The sequence below is a fragment of the Phyllopteryx taeniolatus genome, chromosome 3 (genome assembly GCF_024500385.1).
Source record: "Phyllopteryx taeniolatus isolate TA_2022b chromosome 3, UOR_Ptae_1.2, whole genome shotgun sequence".
Classification (NCBI taxonomy): Eukaryota; Metazoa; Chordata; class Actinopteri; order Syngnathiformes; family Syngnathidae; genus Phyllopteryx; species Phyllopteryx taeniolatus.
The window spans coordinates 26,689,402-26,708,863 of record NC_084504.1 but is presented as its reverse complement, the minus strand read 5'-3'; the positions used below and the strand labels follow the sequence as shown (position 1 = coordinate 26,708,863).

The 19,462-nt window shown below is 40.1% G+C and overlaps 2 protein-coding genes across 3 annotated transcripts in view; both read right to left on the bottom strand.

Annotated features, from left to right (window-relative positions):
• Positions 1-843: 843 nt before the first annotated feature.
• On the bottom strand, positions 844-10,141 carry opn4xb (opsin 4xb). 2 transcript variants are annotated; one of them, XM_061767982.1, is made up of 9 exons: positions 9,722-10,137; positions 7,425-7,558; positions 7,151-7,354; positions 6,474-6,645; positions 6,061-6,222; positions 4,678-4,785; positions 4,401-4,575; positions 3,391-3,531; positions 844-3,265 (listed from the first exon to the last, which is right to left on the bottom strand). In XM_061767982.1, exons 1-9 carry the CDS (start codon positions 9,868-9,870, stop codon positions 2,867-2,869), a joined length of 1,644 nt encoding a protein of 547 aa, XP_061623966.1. In that variant the 5' UTR covers positions 9,871-10,137; the 3' UTR covers positions 844-2,866. The 2 variants fall into 2 exon arrangements, with proteins under 2 accessions (XP_061623966.1, XP_061623967.1); XM_061767983.1 differs by having other exon boundaries at positions 3,008-3,177; positions 9,722-10,141.
• Positions 10,142-17,310: 7,169 nt separating this feature from the next.
• The window catches only part of LOC133475309 (pikachurin), a 35,112-nt gene continuing 32,960 nt past the window's right edge, over positions 17,311-19,462 (bottom strand). Inside the window, exon 26 of the transcript XR_009787788.1 lies at positions 17,311-17,906. The gene's annotated coding sequence lies outside the window, so the exon portion shown is untranslated. The remainder of the gene's footprint in view (positions 17,907-19,462) is intronic.

Genomic DNA, 19,462 nt, shown 5'->3' with positions numbered 1-19,462 from the left:
TAATTCAATTTAAATAAATCAATGAATATCGAAACGATTAATCAAAATCAGTAAAAAGTAAATGCCACTTGTACAGTTATTATAGACAGACATTTAATCTTTAATATCAATATTTCAATGTTTATCGTCACAGTAACTAGTGTTAAATACATGCTGCAAACACTTTTTTTAAAAATACATTTTATGTTCTTTCTGTGCTTTCCTATGTCCTAAACCTATAAAGACTAAACATTTATAATCATCAGATTAAAAGTTACATTAGGTTGTTTTTATGCCTATTTAAATGTTTTATGGTTTGTTTTCTTTCATGTTATTAGAGAAATATTGATTCTTAACTGCTGCAGATGATGTACATGGCACAGTTGCATGCTGTGATATTGCGCTTTTGTAAATTATTGATGGCTTCTATAATTGTGACGTGATAGTAGTGGTTTTAAAGTTCCTATATTTGGGCTATTTAGACCTCCATAGGGTGACTCTCTAACATGGACTTTGTATAAAAGTGTCACTTTTATTTTTAAAAAACACATTGGTTTTGTCGTACGAGCGTCCAGAAAAGGCCCCTCTGACATGTGTTTGACCCAGTTTTGTATCCACTTTGTCCATAGTTGGCTCAGACCACCCCCTTCCCTCTGATTGGTTGCTTCCGTGTAGAAGACCCACTCGTGAGAGCGCTGGCTCAGGAGCGGGGAAAGGAAAGGGGAGATCTTTGCTAGTGATGTAGATAAGCTCGAAAAATTCCAATGACCTGATTTCAGGCTTCTCGGCAGAAAAACGTCTGGAACTCAAGCATCCTTTCAAATATAATGAAAAGAAATTATATGCAGCGCTCAATTCAATTGTAAAGAAAATATGTTTCACCATTTATTAGGCCTGCAGCAAACGTTTAAGACAGCAAATCAGCATGTTTGGGGAGAAAATGTGCTGAATACAAATGCAACATTGCAACATCATCTGTATTTTGTTTCAAGAAAGAAAGGAAAACGAGAAAAATAAAACAGGACTTGTATCAAATGATTGAAACAAAAAATAACAGTAAACCCGTAGAAAAAAAGCTTATTCACGTGAGCTACTGTGGAAAAAGTGATTTTTCAGTGGAGTCAATTAATGAATACTTATTTATTCATCTGTTATTTTAGTATACTGAACACTTTACAAGCAAAAAGTCATGATATAAAAAAATGGGCATTTTTACTGCCTACACAGACATAATGGAGAGTTATTATACACTGCATCCACACAATGGACTCGACATTAAAGGACAACACAAATTAAATAACCATACCCACAGCGGACTTGTGTCAATAGCCTCTTTATGATTGCGTTTCCAAAAAAGTCCATATTGGAAAAGGAGCGCTAATAACGAGAAAATCGTGGCATATCACTTTTGCTTGCCAGTGACATGAACAGTAATAAGCCATGTCTATCATGACAAGTTGGGCAAAAACCGATGCTGTGAATCAAACAGGAAGCCAGCCATTTTGCGTCACAGCAGACGTTTTCTGGGAATTTTGTCCGTTTCCAAGGGTCCTACTTTAATCGACTCCTTCAAGTGCATTGATTCAATTGCTGGCTATCCGGTTTATGCGGAACCCACTTCCGCCAAAACAGGTGAAAGCACTTCCACCCGTTGTGGGCGAATGGCAGGATGGGACTGGGACAAAGCACCCGTGGGACCTTTAAGCGCCTACAATGTCTTTTTTTTTATTTTTATATCACACGATGTCACCGCACAGCCACCAAAGATGACAATATCCAATGTTTAAGCTTCGCTTGTGTTTACATATATCACGTTTATATAAATAAATGACATACATGTATTGAATTTTTGTCTGGCAACACCAGCCATAAAGAAAACCACATTTGAGCAAGTTCAACTTCAAACTATCATGTCATCCACACGTAGTCATGCTCATTAGTGCAGCGGATTTCGACTCAGATATAGTCGACGGATGGGTGATGGTAAATTGTGATGAATTGGACGCCCCTGCTGTCGGTCAGCGGGCTAGCAGGCCAGCGAGCTCGCGTGCTAGCGAGCGGTCCGGCGGCGGGGTAGTCTAACGCTTCACCGCCTCGCCCATGCGCTGTGCGCGGGTCAACACAACAGACACACAGTAGCCCGAATAACACAAAACACATCACTTAAGGAAATATGCATATTTTGGGTTGTAGGCATAGCTTGCTAGCTACTGTAAGTGCATGCTGTAGTGGTAGAGATCAGCGAAGTTAATATTACGAAGTAACTTGCGAATGTGCGTGATAGCCATTGATTAAATGAAGGCGATCGGGACTTACATTGTGGGGGAGGGTCAACTCATGCCAGAAAGCCCAAGAGTGTACTTGGACTTGGTTTTAGCCACGCCCCCAAAATCCGGACAACTGACTTGATGAAAAAGAGTTTAACGCTATTTCTCAACAATTCATGACTAAATTGTCTTCAGCCTTTGCGCATTTTTTCAGCACGTATGTCGAAACAATGTATTTAGAAACCAATCACTGAAATCACTTTATAATTTCCCTCAAACACTGTACATTTCCATCCAGTCCACGTGCGTGAGGGCCTATTTATCAGTACCCGTAGATTTGATTGCCTTTTTTCTTCATTTGTTGTGTTTTCTTTCACATAGCTGACTTGGCACGGGATGGATTTCTGCCCAACCACCGAGACCACCACTGGCAATTAGTCCTGGGTTGAAGATTTGGAGCTCAGGGGAATGTACGCCTTTTTCCCAAAGTCAGTTGGGTACAACAAATCACTGAACGATTGAACTCCGCGGACAACAAGATGAAACCTTTGGAAAAATGTTGTCCGTAGCAGCGAGTCAACTTTGAGGGGGGAGAAGAGCGGAAGCGGTCCTCCAGAAGGTCAGGATAACAACTCCACTGCCGCCAACACCTCAGATGAAAAGTTCAGACTAATCAAAATGTTGTTTGCCATCGCCTCCTCCAAGCAGAGGCTGTCCTGCTGGACCAGTCTGCTCTCGGACGTGGGGCTGATGACCACAATTCGGGGGACGGCCTGCTGCTGCGGCAACGCGGGCGGCGCTGCGGTCGAGGCTCGTCCGACGCACAGGGAGTCGGCCGAATTGCTCTTGCAGCCTTGCGGCCTGTCGGGAACGGTTTTGTCCCTCTCCGAGTCTTTGTGGGTCAGACTGCGACTACGCCTCCTGGTAAGAACTAGTAGGGGGAGAGTGGCGCTGGTGAGAGTGCTAGAGACCAGTTCATGCTCACAGTTGCTGGATGACTCAGTCATGGTAGATGGATGCTGGTGGAGGAAACAAACAAACAAACAAACAAAAATACAACAAACATAGATATACACGGATGAGCAAAAAGAATGTGAGAGTACGTGGAATGAGAAAAAAACCCCGTCTATTTCCTCCAACCCACCTTCTCCACTTTATGGGTGGTCTTCCGCTCCGACGGCCTCCTGTAGGAACTGCTTCTGCTGGACTGATGGTAGGACGACATGCTCCTGAAAGAAGCGCCCGACTTCCTGCCCAGAGGCTCCATCTCCACGTCCCTCAGAACCTGGAGTAGGTAATACAACCAGTGTGGACACATACGTTAAGAATCTGGCCATCCATAGGGTCTACAAAACAACACTTTTTTAATACATTCTCAAGAAGGAGACATCATTTTATAATTTGACTGGGGTTAGAGTTTTGTCTTCTCTCATTAGGACTGTGCAGCAAGTGCAAACCTGAAGCCTATATTCTGTTTGTTGTATGTTCTTTGAAGTGATACAGTAGGTTTCTTTTCAGGGTTGCACTTGCAGAGACCATGCAGATGGATTTCTTTTTCGTTTTTTCACGACCGTAAAACCATGCCGATTTCTAGTTTGTCCACCATATCTTCTTTTAAGTTAACATTTTTTTTATTTTCAGTTCACACTTGCTGCACAGCCAATAAGACCATGCCGATTTGTATTTTTTTAATTATTTTTTGCCGTATGTTTCGTTATTATAAAAAAGCATAAAGCCTGTATTTTGTTTGTTGTATGTTCTTTTAATGAACTAATACCGTGTTTCTTTTCATGTTTGCGCTTGCAGAGACCATGCAGATGGATTTTTTTCGGTCATTATTTTTGTGATTAGTTTCTGTTCAGATTCCAACCATGACGATTTCTTATTTGTCCACCATATCTTCTTTTAATTTAACATTTGTTTATGTTCAGTTCACACTTGCTGCACAGCCAATAAGACCATGCCGATTTGTATTTGGATTTTTTTTTTGCCTTATGTTTTGTTAATATAGTGATTTCCTTCATCTCTGGTTTTCACTTGCACCACGAATGTAAGACCATGCCGACATGTACTTATTTGTTATATGTTTTGTTAAGACTATGCCAATGTGTATATTATCCCGTTGTGACTGAATTCATATTCATGTTCATCTACCATGTCAGTGGGTTTGGAGGACGTGCCGATGAAGTGCTTCCTGGAAGCGGTGGACTGGCGACTGATGATGGAATCCCGGAAGGAGGACTCGCTGATGGACGAGGAGGAGATGCACTCCTTTCGAGGAGTGGGGGACAGAAACCACAAGCAGGGAAACATCTCTGCCAGAGTCATCCTGAATACAGCACAAAATGAGAAAAACACCCACAGACAATGCAAAATGTATTTTGCATTTATTTGAGGATTTATGTTAGCAGGCTGTGGTTGCACTGATTACCTGTATTTATTATGAATGATGGCATAGATGAAAGGGTTGTAGATTGTGGAGGCCTTTGCTATGATAGCAGGAACAGCCTTGGAGTATGGCGATAAGATGTTGGCATGGCTGGATAAGGCAGAGCGATAAAGTCAGATTAAATCATCTTTTCCATTGTACATAGAAAGGATTAACACCAGCTAAATGTCTTTTTTTTTTTTTTTTTTTATCAGTGGAGCATGAAAAAAAAAAAAGATGAGTCCAGCAGGTCTACGTTAACCTGATCTCTTGATGTTGTGTTACATAATCAAAGAGGGTCATGCGCGCTCAGGGATTAGCTGCAAATGTGTCTTCAAGCCATCCATTTGTGTGTTAGTGATTTTCCCCTTCGAATGAGCAGAAAACTGATATCAAGTAATATATTCATATGTTGTTCACATTTTCACCAACTATGTGCATATGAGCAAAGCGTGGTTGAGCGGATGAAAACACGTGAACAATTTTTCGCCATCTGCTCCTGTTCATAAATCGTCCCCGGAATGCTTGGCCCTGATATTGCATAACGTTTTCTGTACTATTTGGGAGATTTCCCTAAACATTTGATTCCTCTGAGTTAAATTGCTGCAAACACATGGTACCATGGAACCATGTTTGGTAACTTTTGTCCAAGATGACTGTCGCGCCGCAAAGAAATGTAATGATAAGGAATCACAAATTGTGTACACTACAGCATATTAAGGCTACACATCCTTATTTCAACACCAGCTTTTCTGTGATGAAAATGCGACCAAGATAAATCACTTCAAAATTATTTTTCCACCATTAATATGACCTATATTCTCTACAACTCCAGTAAAAAAAAAAAAAAAAAAGAAATATATTCAAGAGGGGAAGTAAAAATAAACAAATGAGAAACTGGGGATGTTGCTGTGTTCACAATTAACAAATCACATTGTAAAGTGCCTCTAAATAACCCCAAATAAAAATAAGATGTTCTAGTAGGCTTTTCCTGTGATTTTGCTTTCTAGCCCATCATCATTTTAGCACCAACTATCTATCAGAGTAGGATTGATTTTTTTTTTTCTAATTTGGGCGAATTCACGATAGTCAGAGTTTATCGAAGTTTGAACCCTGGAATTCGCCTGAAACGGCTGCTTCAAATAAAAATGGCTGAATCAATGTTTTGTTTGAGTCTTTTGAAACCTTTTTATATGTCCTCTTATATTAGACGCAGCTCCCCAATTTAGTGTCGATCACTGAAACTGGTGTTGGGGAGTACATTTTTCCAACTTTTCAGGGGGCCCTGCTGAGTGAAGTTTGAGTAGTGTTTACGACCTTTCAAATACATACTTTACATTTGAATCTGTTCTGTGAACAAAGCAGTTGATTACCAGTCAGTCTTACCCGGCCCATGAAATGAGGGTGACGCAGGCGTACGGCGACCAGGAGAGGACATAAACCACAATGACCACAAAGGCGATCTTGGCCAGCTTCCATTCGCTCCTGATGGATTTCTGATGGATTAACGTGGATTTCCTCACTTGGGTGCCCAGTCTCTCCACTTCCCTGAAATAAAGAACGTTAGCTCATCCTTTAACAGCTCATTGGCACCTTGAGTTTAATTGGTTCCGTGATCATGCTCGTAACTGAAATCACTCTTTCCTCAAATCAACTTTCCCCTATCGAAACAACTTGAAATGTCATTAATCTCTTCCAGACCCCCCCAAAAAAACGCCAAGAAAAACAGCATAGTACAGTATTGTACTGTATAAATCAAGGTAGCACTACCACAAAAATGCTTTCGGCCTTCTTCTCACCTGCTGGTTTTCCTGACAGCCAGAAACATGAAGAGGTAGCAGTAGAAAATGATGAGGAGCGGGATGAAGAAGACAAAGCAGCACAGCATCATGGTGTAGCTCCTGTTGGCCGCTGTGTATGTGACGTAATCCCAAGTGCACGATGTCATCAGGCCCTCTGGGATGTAAGAGCCTACAAAAAGTACAATTCAAATGAGGAAATGTATCTATAATGAATAATGAGTGCCGTTATTAACACTTTATAAAGCCTTTATTAACAGTTTAACATCAATAGATAAGCTCCTGCACACAGATAAAGATGTACTCTTTTACCCATTATAAACAGCAGCTTGTGCTTGCCAAATAGTGAACCCGCAGCTCACGGTACATCATTTTGCATATTACAATTTGTAGTGTATAATTGCCAAATAGTGAGCCTACAGCTTATGTTCCACAATTTTGCCTGTTATAATTAGTGGTGTTTGCTTGCTAAATAGTGAGCCCACAGGCACTGGTACAGCCTTTGGTCCATTGTAATCTGTACATTGTGTTTGCCACCTGACAAAGTTTGACTGAAATCGAAGCACTTCTTGCTTATCGAAGTTTATACTGGGGACATACTGCATATATGTTTGCTCGGCTGAGGTAAATGTGCTTTCGCTGTTGTTAGGCGTGGAGGGCGGAGTTAAGGGACTCACTCCATCCAACGAGAGGAGCCAGACTCCAGGCCAGCGAGTAGAGCCAGACAGAGACGATGGCCAGGGTGGTCCTTCTTTTGGAGCTCCAGTGGATGGCCTGCAGCGGCTTGGTGATCACCAGGTAGCGGTCGATGGAGATGGCCAACAAGCTTATCATGGAGGCGATGCCGAACAGGGCGCCGCAGAACGCGTACATCTTACAACCTGTGCGGCCAATCCAAATGTTTAATATGTTGAATGGAAGGCTAATGTCGGATGGAAAAGAAAGACTAACCCATCTCTCCAAACACCCATTCCTTGTACAGGCAGTTGATGAAGAAAATGGGCGACTGCGTGAAGGCCATAAGGAAGTCGCTGACAGCCAGGTTCATGATGAAGTAGTTGGGCAGGCTGCGAAGCTTTTTGTTGCTACACAAACACAATCAGCAGTTGCACTCTGATGAGAACAAGGCAGCAAATGGCAAGCGTTTGGCTAACACAGACTGCTGTCCGTAATAGTCAAACAGGTGTATCGTTTAATAAACAACTGCACGCTCACTTTTTGGCAAACACAACGTTTTGCTTCTTGGTGCATATGTTAGCACAGCTGGCGTGTGTAACGCACACTAATTTAACCTCAGTCCAGCTGGGGCCATCCAAACAACATACGCCGCCATGTAAACACAACAGATTTGTTTACATGATGTTCACAGGTCACTTTCAACAATCACACTACAGTCACGCGTTGTACCAAAAAGAATAAGTTGGCCAACATGCTCCCCATTCATAAACTTTGCAATAAATAAATGTACGTGCTTGGCAAATAGGGAGCCCCTGCCCACAACTAATGTTAGGTCTTTTTACCCATTTTAAACAGTAGCATGTGTTTGACAAATAGTGAGCCCACAACTAATGTCTACGTCCTTTTCTTCATTATAAAATGTAGCTTGTGTTTACCAAATAATGAGCCCACCGCTCATTTTATATCCTTTCATGCGTCTAGCGTTTGTTTGCCAAAGAGAGATCCCACATGTCATGCCCTCTTACCCAAGATAAATAGATGGTGCCTGCCAAAAAGTGAGTCCACAAGCACGACTTATGTTATATCCTGTTTCCCATTGCCAGATAGCGCACAGTTCACAGTTACATCCTTCTATGTGTTATAAATAGTTGGTTTTGCTTGCCAAATATAGGAGCCTCCACTAATATTACATCCTTTTGTGCATTTAGTAGTGTCTGTTTGTAAAATAGTAGTAATTCCACAACAAATGTTATGTACTTTTGTCCAAATGGTGCCAGACGTCAACACCTGCCCCCTCATGGAAAGGTGACGTGTGGTAAACATAAGCTCCATGCTGAAGCAGTCGACTCAGTGTGAACTTTCCAGCGTTATTTAGAGCCACTGAGTTGTTCGAATGAACTGTTAGGGAAACATTTGTGATTTTTTTTTTTGCAATGTGAAGACAAGAGCGGAAAAGAGAGTGTTGAGATCAAAATTGGAATAGTGTCATTACGGGTTTGACGCTGCTTGTTCTGATGGCCGGCGGTACAATTTGGATTATAAGCTAAAGCCTGAGTGAGCCAGAACTGGTTGGCACTACTTTTGAGTGATGGCGACACAAATGTCAGCTTTAGTCAGATCTCTTTGCTAAAGTGCTTGCCAAATAGTGAGCCCACCACTCATGTTACGTCCTTTTGTGCATCTAGAGTATGTTTGCTAAATGATAATTTTGCAATTGCGCATTAGAAACAGTAGGTTGTGCTTGCCAAATGCATGCAATGTGCATGACACAGTGACGCTGCAAAAAGTGCAGCGTGATATTGCAGAGGATGACTGGAATTCACTGTGCAACTCATGCTGGTGTGCAAACTTTGACCACCAGGTGGAAGTATAACACAGCTATATGGATATACACGAAGGAGCCTGTCACAACTTCTCAGTAAGCTGTAGTAATATTAGCCGTTTTTGCAGAGGATAAAGAATAAATGCCTGTGAGCATATTATGCTGTCTGTCTACATATGTTGCTGCACTGTTTGAGTTCAAATCTCCCTTGCTTAAAAGGTTATAAAACCGCGACAATAATCCAATCCATCGGCCATCTATGGCGTTTGACTGACATAACCAACTCGCGACCCCTTTTATTGAACCACAATAACAGGGTACGATTGTCAAGCAAGAAGCGGATAGCCTTGGCCGCTGTCGATAGATTGTAATAATACAAACAGAGGAAACAGAGGAGAACTAAAGGAGAGAATGTGGATATTGGCTTGATTGCACGCATGCATTTCGGTGACAGAGACTCTCCACGCTTGACTTTTTAGCCACAGGTACAAATGGAATTAAGAATATTGACTGGTATATTGCACAGTTTTGAACCGCATAAACGGTCACTACCGTGGACCCCCGCAGATTCACCTATTTGAGAATTTTTATTTTTCAAGATTTAAAAAACATGTATTTATTTATTTTTAGTTTTGATGGCTGTTACTGCCTCATTATTGTCAGAGCACACACACCGCCGTTTGCAGAAACGTGCGTAAAACGTTCAGCACCAATCAAATTGAGTCAATTATCACACCACCTTGCTCACCTGTAGAACGCAAACATGACCAGCGCGTTGCCCGCGACGCCCAGCGTGCCGATGACCAGGACGAACACGGCCACCACGTAGTGCGCGTGGTCGGGCACGTCCGCCTTGTTGAAGAAGCTGCTCTGGGCGTGAGCTCTCTCGGGCTCCATGCTGTCAGTGGACCGCGTCACGGTCGGCGAGGGGAACACCCGCTTCTGGCGCTCTGGCCTCCATGACCGGATGCTACTTGAGAAGAAAGTAGCAACAGCAAGTTCACAAGTGGTCCAGAGATTTGAAAATGTCCTGGGTTCGGAAGCGGCTTCACTTAAGAACCGTTGATGACCTCCTCCGGCGTGCCTTCACACCAGCTGTGCACAACTCTCTCTGATCATCTCTCCTCCTCCCATCACCACTCTCATTCTCTCTCTCTTTTTCTCTCTCTGTCTCTCGCTCTCCATGTTACCAGGCTCAGCCCTGAGCCCTGACAGATGCTTACATAACGGGCATCATGATTACGATCAACAAGACGCCGAGCATCAAGTCGTCATTGCGGGCCGTGTGGCTCGCGGCTGGAACCGACACGCATGCAAAGAGCACCCGTGGAGCCGGGCGACTAATTGCTGCAGCCCAATTATTCAGCTTGACTACTGCGCCTTGCTATAATGCACTATGCACACACACACACACACACACTCTCTCGCTTCGGTTTGTCGTGCACTTGCGAGTAGGCCGCGCTTGGCCTTTTCACCCTTCGTGCAGCTGTTTAGAGTCATTGGAGTGATGCTTCTGAAAACTTTGGTGCAGAAACAAGAGCGGGGAAGTAGAAATGGTTTGGTGGGACACTGCCCCTACTGTAGAAAAGCCAGCGGTGTTTTGCTGGCAATGTTGCGCCACTTTAGAAATGTATCATCATGATCATTTTATCCCCTTTTTTTAAATAAAAAATACGAATTATATATCAAGATAGCCTATATTCTTTTGCCATTTCGTTTTGATTTCATTGCAATTTTGTAGGTTGCCCACCCCTGTTGTTAAAGGCACGCCAGAGGCGACGCGCTGTTGTTTGGAGAAAAGGCCACATTGGCAGGTTATTGCTTTTTATGGGTGTTATGGTTATGAGTCGATAACGCGGGGGAGAGGGGGGTGAAGAATGTGGAGCTTGGACATGAAGTAAATCAGTGCGAGCAGGGCTGTGCGCTGCGCATGCATGTGGACCACTGCAAAAAAGAACATGACATCACTCTCCACATGGTTACGTGTATGTGTGTGCATAGTAACATGTATTTGTACTACATCCCTCAACACATCGTATATGTATCCAGGGTTTAATTCTCCTCTGCCCACTAGTATTTATTTACCTTTACATCACAGATATGACATGTGAAATACACTTGATCGAAAGATTAATGTTCATAATCTAAAGATGAATGTTGCCAAAAGTTGCAAGAGGTTAGCATGTATGTCTTTTCAACGCTCAAGAAACCATATTTGGTAAGTGGACCCTGAACGCCTCGCTGCGAGTCAGGGAAAAACGCTCCCAGCCAATGATAAAAGTGTCATTGCGTTGTAATCTTTGAGGCAAGAATCAATCAAATATAAATATTACAAAACAAGTTTGAATTCAATTAAAATGAATGTGTAATTTATAAAAAAAAAAAAAAAAAAAAGTCAAGATTTTAAAAGCTCACAAGCGTGAAAAAACATTAAAATTACAATTTTAAAGGTGTTAGTCTTATATTCAGTATATATTATAATCTTAAAAAGTCAATTTTCTGAGGAAAAAAAACTGATCACGTATGAAGTAAATAAACTGATTTAGTGAGAACAAAAAGTTATAGTTTATGAGACAATCTTTTTTATTTTGGGGGGAAGAAAATAGCTGTTACCTTGTGATAATAGTCATTTTGTTGTCTAGAAATAAGTCATAATCAAACAAGAAAAAGTCTAAAACTTTGTGACAAAATTAATTTGTGATCGTTCGATAATAAAGTTCTATTGTTTTCTTAGATCAAAGGTTAAAATCCTACCAAAGACTGTCCATCCATTCATTATCTGAGCCGCTTCTCCCCACAAGGGTCGCGGGAGTGCTGGAGCCCATCCCGGCTATCATCGGGCAGGAGGCGGGGTACACCCTGCACTGGTTGCCAGCCAATCGCAGGGGACAAACCCACACAGGTACGGGGAGAACATGCAAACTGATTGAACCCAAGACCTCAGAACTGTGAGGCAGACGTTCTAACCAGTCGGCCTACGTGCCGCCGGAAAAAGAACATATATTACCAAATATAGTTGTTTTTAAAAAAATAATCAACTGCAAAAATAGTCATATTGGTTGAGGAAAAAGTAGTAATATAGGTAATAAGATGAGAAAAATTCTCTTGCTGTTACAAATAACAATTGAACCTCAGGTTACGAATTTCATTACAGGAAGTGTCCTGTAATTGCTGTGACCGCTCGGCTCCCCCACGGGAAGAGGAAGAGGCGACCGCAGCGGGACGGAAGGAACGGAGCGAAGAGGAGGAAGCAGGCCCGAGGAGCGCCCCCACCGGCAGCCAGAGCGGGGGGGACCCAGGCGGGTGCCAGCCGGCCCCACCCCAGCACCCACGGAACATGGGCGAGTCACCATCACACCACCATTACTCCCCAGGAGGTCACCCCAGTGGTTCCCCCCCACCCCCGAGATCAGGAAGGAGTGAAAAATAGTCCCGCCCCCACCGACTCCGGAACAGCAAACACAGGGACAAGAGGAGACGATCCCCACTGCATGCAAACCGTGTGAAAAGAAAATGTGTGAAAAGAAAAAGAAATAAATAGAAGAAGAATAATAAAACAACAACAACCTCGACAACAAATAATATAGAATTCCATTGTTTACTTTCACACTTATGAAAATAGTCTTGCTATTGTCAAATGTCAGATGGCACCCTACCCCGGGCAAAGGAAGCAAGAGTCTAGATTTAGCATGTGGAGGAAAGGTGACCAGCTATCTACGTACATGTGTCATTGATTTTTTCGTTCTGCTGATATTTTTTCTAATGCAATATATTCTATGATTAGATTTTGCCACTGATTGATGTTAATAGCTCGTTTCTTTTTCCACTTTAATAGAATTGTTTTCTTAGCGGTAGCTAACGCGACAAGTAATGATTGTGAATATTTATTAGGGAGGTCAATTATGCTTAAGTCGCCAAGTATGCACAATCTTGGGGAAAGTGGAACACTGCAGTTTAAAATATATGAGAGTTTTTGTATAACCGAAGACCAAAAGCATTGAATTGGTGTACATTCCCATATAGCATGAAAATAGGTGTCTGGGGTATTTTTGGTGCATGCATGGCACGCATATATTAGATGGAGAGAAGCCCATTTTATGCATAGTGTACTGAGTAAAGTGTGTTCTATGGAGCACTTTATATTGTATAAGATGTAGATTTCTGTTTTTTGCCTTTCTAAACGTATTGTTACAAATCGGTATCCAGTAGCTACGGTCAGCAGACATGGAGAGGTCTTCTTCCCATTTGGTGATTGGTAAGTGCATTGATTTAGTACTTGAAAGTAAGAGAGATTTATTTTACTTTGCGGGAGAAGCTTCATTATTTGCTTGACAAACTCCGGCAGTTCGAGGGTGCTCTGGAGTGTTGGTATTCTTTTTTTTATTGCTGCTTTTAATTTATTGTATTGAAGAAAGTTTCCGGCTGTTATTTAGAATTCTTGGAACAGTTCATCACGTGTCCTAAAAACATTATTGTTAAATAGTTGTTGTAGGTGGTTAATTCCATGTTGTTCCCATGTACTAAAATGAAGGGGTGTATTATTAATTTCAAAATCTGGATTATGACAGATTGGGGAGAGCATACTGGGAGCTAATTGAGATCCTGTTGATTCTAAACTTTGCCACCAAGACGTTAAGGTCGATGCGATTATTGGAGTCTTGAAACATTTATGGCGCTTAAGACTAGTAGAAATAAATGGGAGTTTTGGTAGTTTGATGTTGTTTCAGTCTGTTTGTTGCAATTCTAGCCAAGAATCACACTCCTCACTGTGGTGCAACCATTTGATGAGGTATTGTAATTGGTTAGCTAAATAATAGTGTTTCAAGTTGGGAGCATTTAGGCCTCCCTCCTGTTTACTTTTCTGAAGAGTGGATAGAGTGATTCTATTTTTCTTATTTTTGAATACAAATGTATTACAGCAGAATCTAAGGTTTGAAACCATTTAAATGTGGTCTTAAATGGAATCAGTGGGGTCTTTACCTGGCTTTTGTAATAACTTAATCGAAGCTGTGTTCATATAGCTACTAATTCTACATTTATCCTTTATCTCATTGACTGTTCTGAAAAATAGAGGAGCTAGTTTTGGCCAAAAATGTTTAATGAATTCAACAGGGATTCCGTCCGGACCAGGCGCCCGTCCCGGTTGCATATCTTTTAATGCTGTGTACAGTTGCCGTTGGAATCTTGAATGGCTGTAATTAATGATTTTTCTTTATTGCGCTGAAGTTGGTTAGCAAGGAATTTTCCCGATTTATTATTGTACTCAAAGTTAGTATATCTCAGCTGTTGTTGTGGAAAATGTGTTCTTTTTGATAAGATAACGTCTAACTGATGACGTCCATGTGTCAACGTCCATATGTCAACGAGACCCACGTCATCCATATACTGCTCTAGTATATTGGAGCATTGTGGCTGATTACTATTTTTGAGATTTGAGCGATCTATTAGGGGATTTAGCGTAAGGTTAAAATCACCTCCCATAATAATTGTAGAAGTGGCTGACAAGTTTAACAAGTGTGAAAAGAGCATGTGGAAAAAAGGCTGGATCATCTTTATTTGGAGCGTATACATTGACAATTGTATAAAGCTTGTTAAATATTGTAGCCTGTATAATTATATATTGGCCTTCTGCATCTACTACTGTAAAAAGTAGTCTTTTATGGACTAGTATTGAGACTCCTCTTTGTCTACAGTTTGTCCACACATGACTTACATTGAGTTTACTGAAGACGTCAGTGTTCGATGATATTACCTCTGACCGTGCACTGGAGCTATCGTTGGTGGCGCTCACGAGGCTGCCTATGATCTTTCGTCAATGGAAAACCAACAAAAAAAAGGCGCCAACGGTGTCAACATCACCGCGCGGACAATGGAGGTCAACGTTTCACACGTCAATGAGTCAATTACCACGAGAGAGCAGCTGATCTCTGCTGGTGTGAATGTTCAGTTTAGGCATTACAGTGCGCAGTGCTGGCCTTTTGTGCCACGGTGTCAGGAGACTAATTAGCATTGAGCGCCGGGACCGGGACGACCTGGCCCGCAGGCAATCGATACCCTGACGGGTCGGCGAAGTAGACCACTGCATCAGAAAATTCAAATGGCGTAAAGCAAGAATGAACCCTTGCTAAATTGAGAAGTGGCCTTGTGCTAATTTCCTTACTTCTTACGTGTTCCTGTACCTGATTGCTCCGCCCCCTAGATTGTTATGCAAACACCCTCGTTGGGGTGACGAGTGCGCAATATTGTTTTTGTTTTTTTTTTAAACTGGTGTATGTCGCAATTTGTGCCTTGCGACTGACTGGCGACCAGTTCAGGGTGTAGTCCGAAATCAGATGGGATAGGCTCCAACGTCCCACGACCCCAACCAGGATAAGCGGTGTTGAAAATGGATGGATGGATGGATGGATGTCGCAGTTTGATTGACCCTTACAAACTCTGCTGAGCAAAATCTGGCCACCCAAACGTGGAACAAATACACTTATCACTCAATAATCTGCACTGACTCAGATTTGTACTCATTTTATGCTATTACGTATTTAATATTTAATACAGAGTAGTGATTAAATTACAAATGCAATGTGTTTAAATAGATTCATAACCATTATTACATGATTACATTATTGCCACGAGGTTGTAACTTTTATTTCTATAATCAGGATGCATTTCTTCTTCGAAAATTGGATTACATTTCTCTCAAAAAGTAAAAACTGATCTTCTTGAAAAAGTACAACTTTATTGAAATATAATTCATAAGGTAAGACTGCGACTTTCCCCCCCTTAACTTTCCTTTGCAGTCACTGGCAAGAAAAAGATGATTTTGGATCTTTTTTCAAAACCTTTCGATCCTTTCAAGGCTATGATGAAATCTCACAAGACATCCTGACATGTGCTAATGCAAAACAGTGTAACATGGAGTATGGAGCTTTTACAGCTCAAGGTGCAATGTAAAGAGTCTTAAGCCTCTTTTGTACTGTATGTGTGTGTGTGTGTGTGTCTGTATACGTGTGTGCTGTGTTATTCAAGCCAGTGGGAATGTAGGTTATAGATGAAACGTTTTAGAAAATGCAGGTCAAAGCATACTCTTCCATAAATGGAATGAATTTCAGTCAATATCAGACCCGTCGCTTTTCATTATCTCGCTCCATCTCTCCGTGAGTGTTTCCCAGTCTTTATTGAGCTGAGCCATCTACTTTACATAAGGAAAACACTGCCAAACAAAATACTGAAATATATTGAAATAATGAGGATCTCGTCTCCATTTACTCTCAATTTTATTTTTATTTTTTTTACCTCGTGTGAAATCTGGGCCACAAAAGTGATAAACTCGCGGCAAGTCATGATTTATTCTGTTGTATGAATGGCAACAGGTTTATTTCACTTTCTGCCATTGAATGGAAGAGCATTTTATTGTTCTGCCTGTCACTATATGACATTGATTGATGAAAGATACATTTGTGATCGAATTTTGGGACTGATTAAGTGAAGTTGGATCATTTCCCACAGCACCTGTGATGATTTCTCACGGGAACCCTGGTCGAGAATCACTTCTCATTGAAATGAAAGCAAAGGAATTAACATGATGCACTTTTATTAGGGGAGGTAAGGGAACCGGACACAACATTAGGCACACCTGTACTATCGAAATCATCCAGTAAAAATGTTTGGGACATTTTTATGGTGGCGGTTTGAGTCCCGTATTTGGCTACGTCAGACGGACAAAATATTAGGTACGACCTGGTGCAATTTCACCCCAGGGCAAACTATGCAAAATGACTTCGAAAGTTATTGTTTAACCCTTTAACACATAGGGAAAGGGAAAAAACAAGACCAATGCAAAAATAAAGTCATTATTTTACAAGAAAAGGTTTTTTGTTTTTTTGAAGTCCTGATCTTATTAAAAATATACACATTTATGTTGGAGTAAAAAAGTCATGACTTTAAAAGAATAAAGATATATTTTTATATTTTTTTATTTTTATTATTATATAATCTTACAAAAACAAATTATAGTCAGTCAAGTCATATTCCTGCAAAGATTTTCTTTTCAGAAAAGGTCTCATATTTTTAATAATTGAACTCATAGTTTCATGACAAAATGTGTATTTATTTGAGAAAAAAATCATATAATTTCTAGATAAATAAATATCGACATACCTGTATTATTAGGAACAAGTAATTTTGATGAAAATATTCTCATTTTTAGTGGCAAAAAAATAGAATAAAGTTGTATTTAAGAAAGTCATAATCTAACAAGAACAAACTGGTAGTTTTTTTCAAGAAAAAAAGTTGTAATTTGAAAATATTTAAGTTGAAAATTAAAAATATAATAGAAGTAAAAAGTAGATTTTTGGGGGGGAGGAACTTTTGACTAATTTTGGAATAAAATCGTTAAAATAAAGAATAAAATCTGTTTCCAAGACTGCATCAATTATCTTTTTTTGATTATATATTCTTTCAAATAAAGAATTATAATTTTTTTTTCTGGTATTATAATATATTATTTTGTAATCTATTATTTATTCTTCTTTTTATAGCATAACACAATGCTTTAATATTATTATTATTTTTTTTCTGTGTGGCCCTCAAACTCTTCCATCCCGCTTTCACAGTCAATTGAAAGAGAGCATTATTTATTAATTTTTTTTTTTTCTAGTTACTCGTTAGTGAAGATATACCTAATCAGTTAACCAGTGATCTCACGGTGTTAATTAAAGTCGGCTCCATGTTGATGGTAAAAAGCGGAAAATCAATGGAGTTCACCCCGATGTCACTGAAGTTGAGGGACGCCCCTGGCAGATAGCGTGCCAGTCTCACGCAGCCAATCGCAGCGTTCGATGGAACATGGTGAGCAAACAAGCCACGGGGACAATGAGAGGTTTTCCACAGGCCAGGCCAACTTTGGCGTCGGTGGCCAGGCTGAGATCTTCCTTTTCCTGCGGGGACACAACACAACACAACTCATTTTGTTGTCCTCAAACGCTGGGCACACAAACCGATGTTATGTTGTTATGAAGATAAAATTGGAATCTTACTTGACAAAAAGTTGGAATCTTACTGGAATAAATGTTCATGTTTGGGATTAAAAAAAACTCAAAGTTATAATCTGACAGGACTGAAGTTCTAGGTTTTTACAATAAAATAAATATAATAAAAAATAATTAGGGGGGGGGGGGGATGAGGGGGGGTATAAAAGTCATATTTTAATAAAAAGTTGTATTGTTGTTGTAAGTTGTCAAAAATATTAAATTCACGAGAATGAGTACACACCTCACAATTTTGTAAATATTTTCTTGTATCTTTTGATCGGATAACACTGAAGAAACTGCCACAATGTAAAGCAATAAGTGTACAGCTTGTATAACAGTGTGCATTTACTGTCCGCTGCTGCTGGCAACAAAAGTGAATAGACCCCTGAGTGAAAATGTCGAAATTGGGTTAAGGTTAGAGGTTAAGGTTACGCTGCTCAGAATCTTTCCAATAGTTCCCAAATCTCTTCTTTTTCACGAGGAAATGTTTTCTTGGAACTTCACTGTGACCGCTAATCTTTTGTGCAAAGGATTAGTGTCAGACTATGTTTAGATTTTTATGTGTTTGTACATTGTGTCTTTGTGCATCCCAAATAATAATAATAATCTCTTGTTTGTGTGGGGTTACCCAATGAAAAAAAGGCAGGTGTATTGGAGTGAATGTCAATGCACTAAACCGCTGCAGAATATTGTGGGAAAGAATTGTGTAATAAAGGTGAAATAAACATGTAATAACATACATTTGTTTTGCTTAAACATGTCTACGTTTTTTATGTATATGTATTTGTTTGTAAAATATTAAATTATGTTTAAATTATCATTTTACTTTTTAAAATGATTATGACCATTTTAACAATAAATGTAATCAAACGTTTATTTAACCTTAAAATCACTTAATGAGGCTATTTCAAAAATATATATTTTAAAATCATTTTTATTATTTTAATATTTGACATGCAATTACATATTTAATTTCCAAAACTATGGTTTATTTTTTATTTGTTCATATTTTATGATTTAAATTATTGTTTATTGCAATTACAATGATTGTTAGAGTTACTTTAATAATTAACATGTTAGAATATACTTTTGTATGTCATCCTATAAAGTCATTTTTATTTACTGTTTTGAATTTTTAAATATTCTTTTAATACACGTGGAGTAGCCTAACATAAGTTTTGCACTTAATATCATTTAAAAAAAAATTAATTATGAATTATATTTCATTTTACATTAAAAGTATTTTAAATTTCACATGTATCGTTTCACTTAAAATGTACATACGATATAGAGTTTAATCCTGTGTTTGTGTGTGCGTGTGTCTGTGTGAGAGAGAGCTACGCAATAAAATCAACCAAAACTCAATAGAATATTCCAGTGGGCCGCACTGAGCGTGCGCAGTGACAAGCGCGGCGTAAAGAGGAATGCCGGAGCATGGGAACCCGATGTGAGGCGGATGGGAC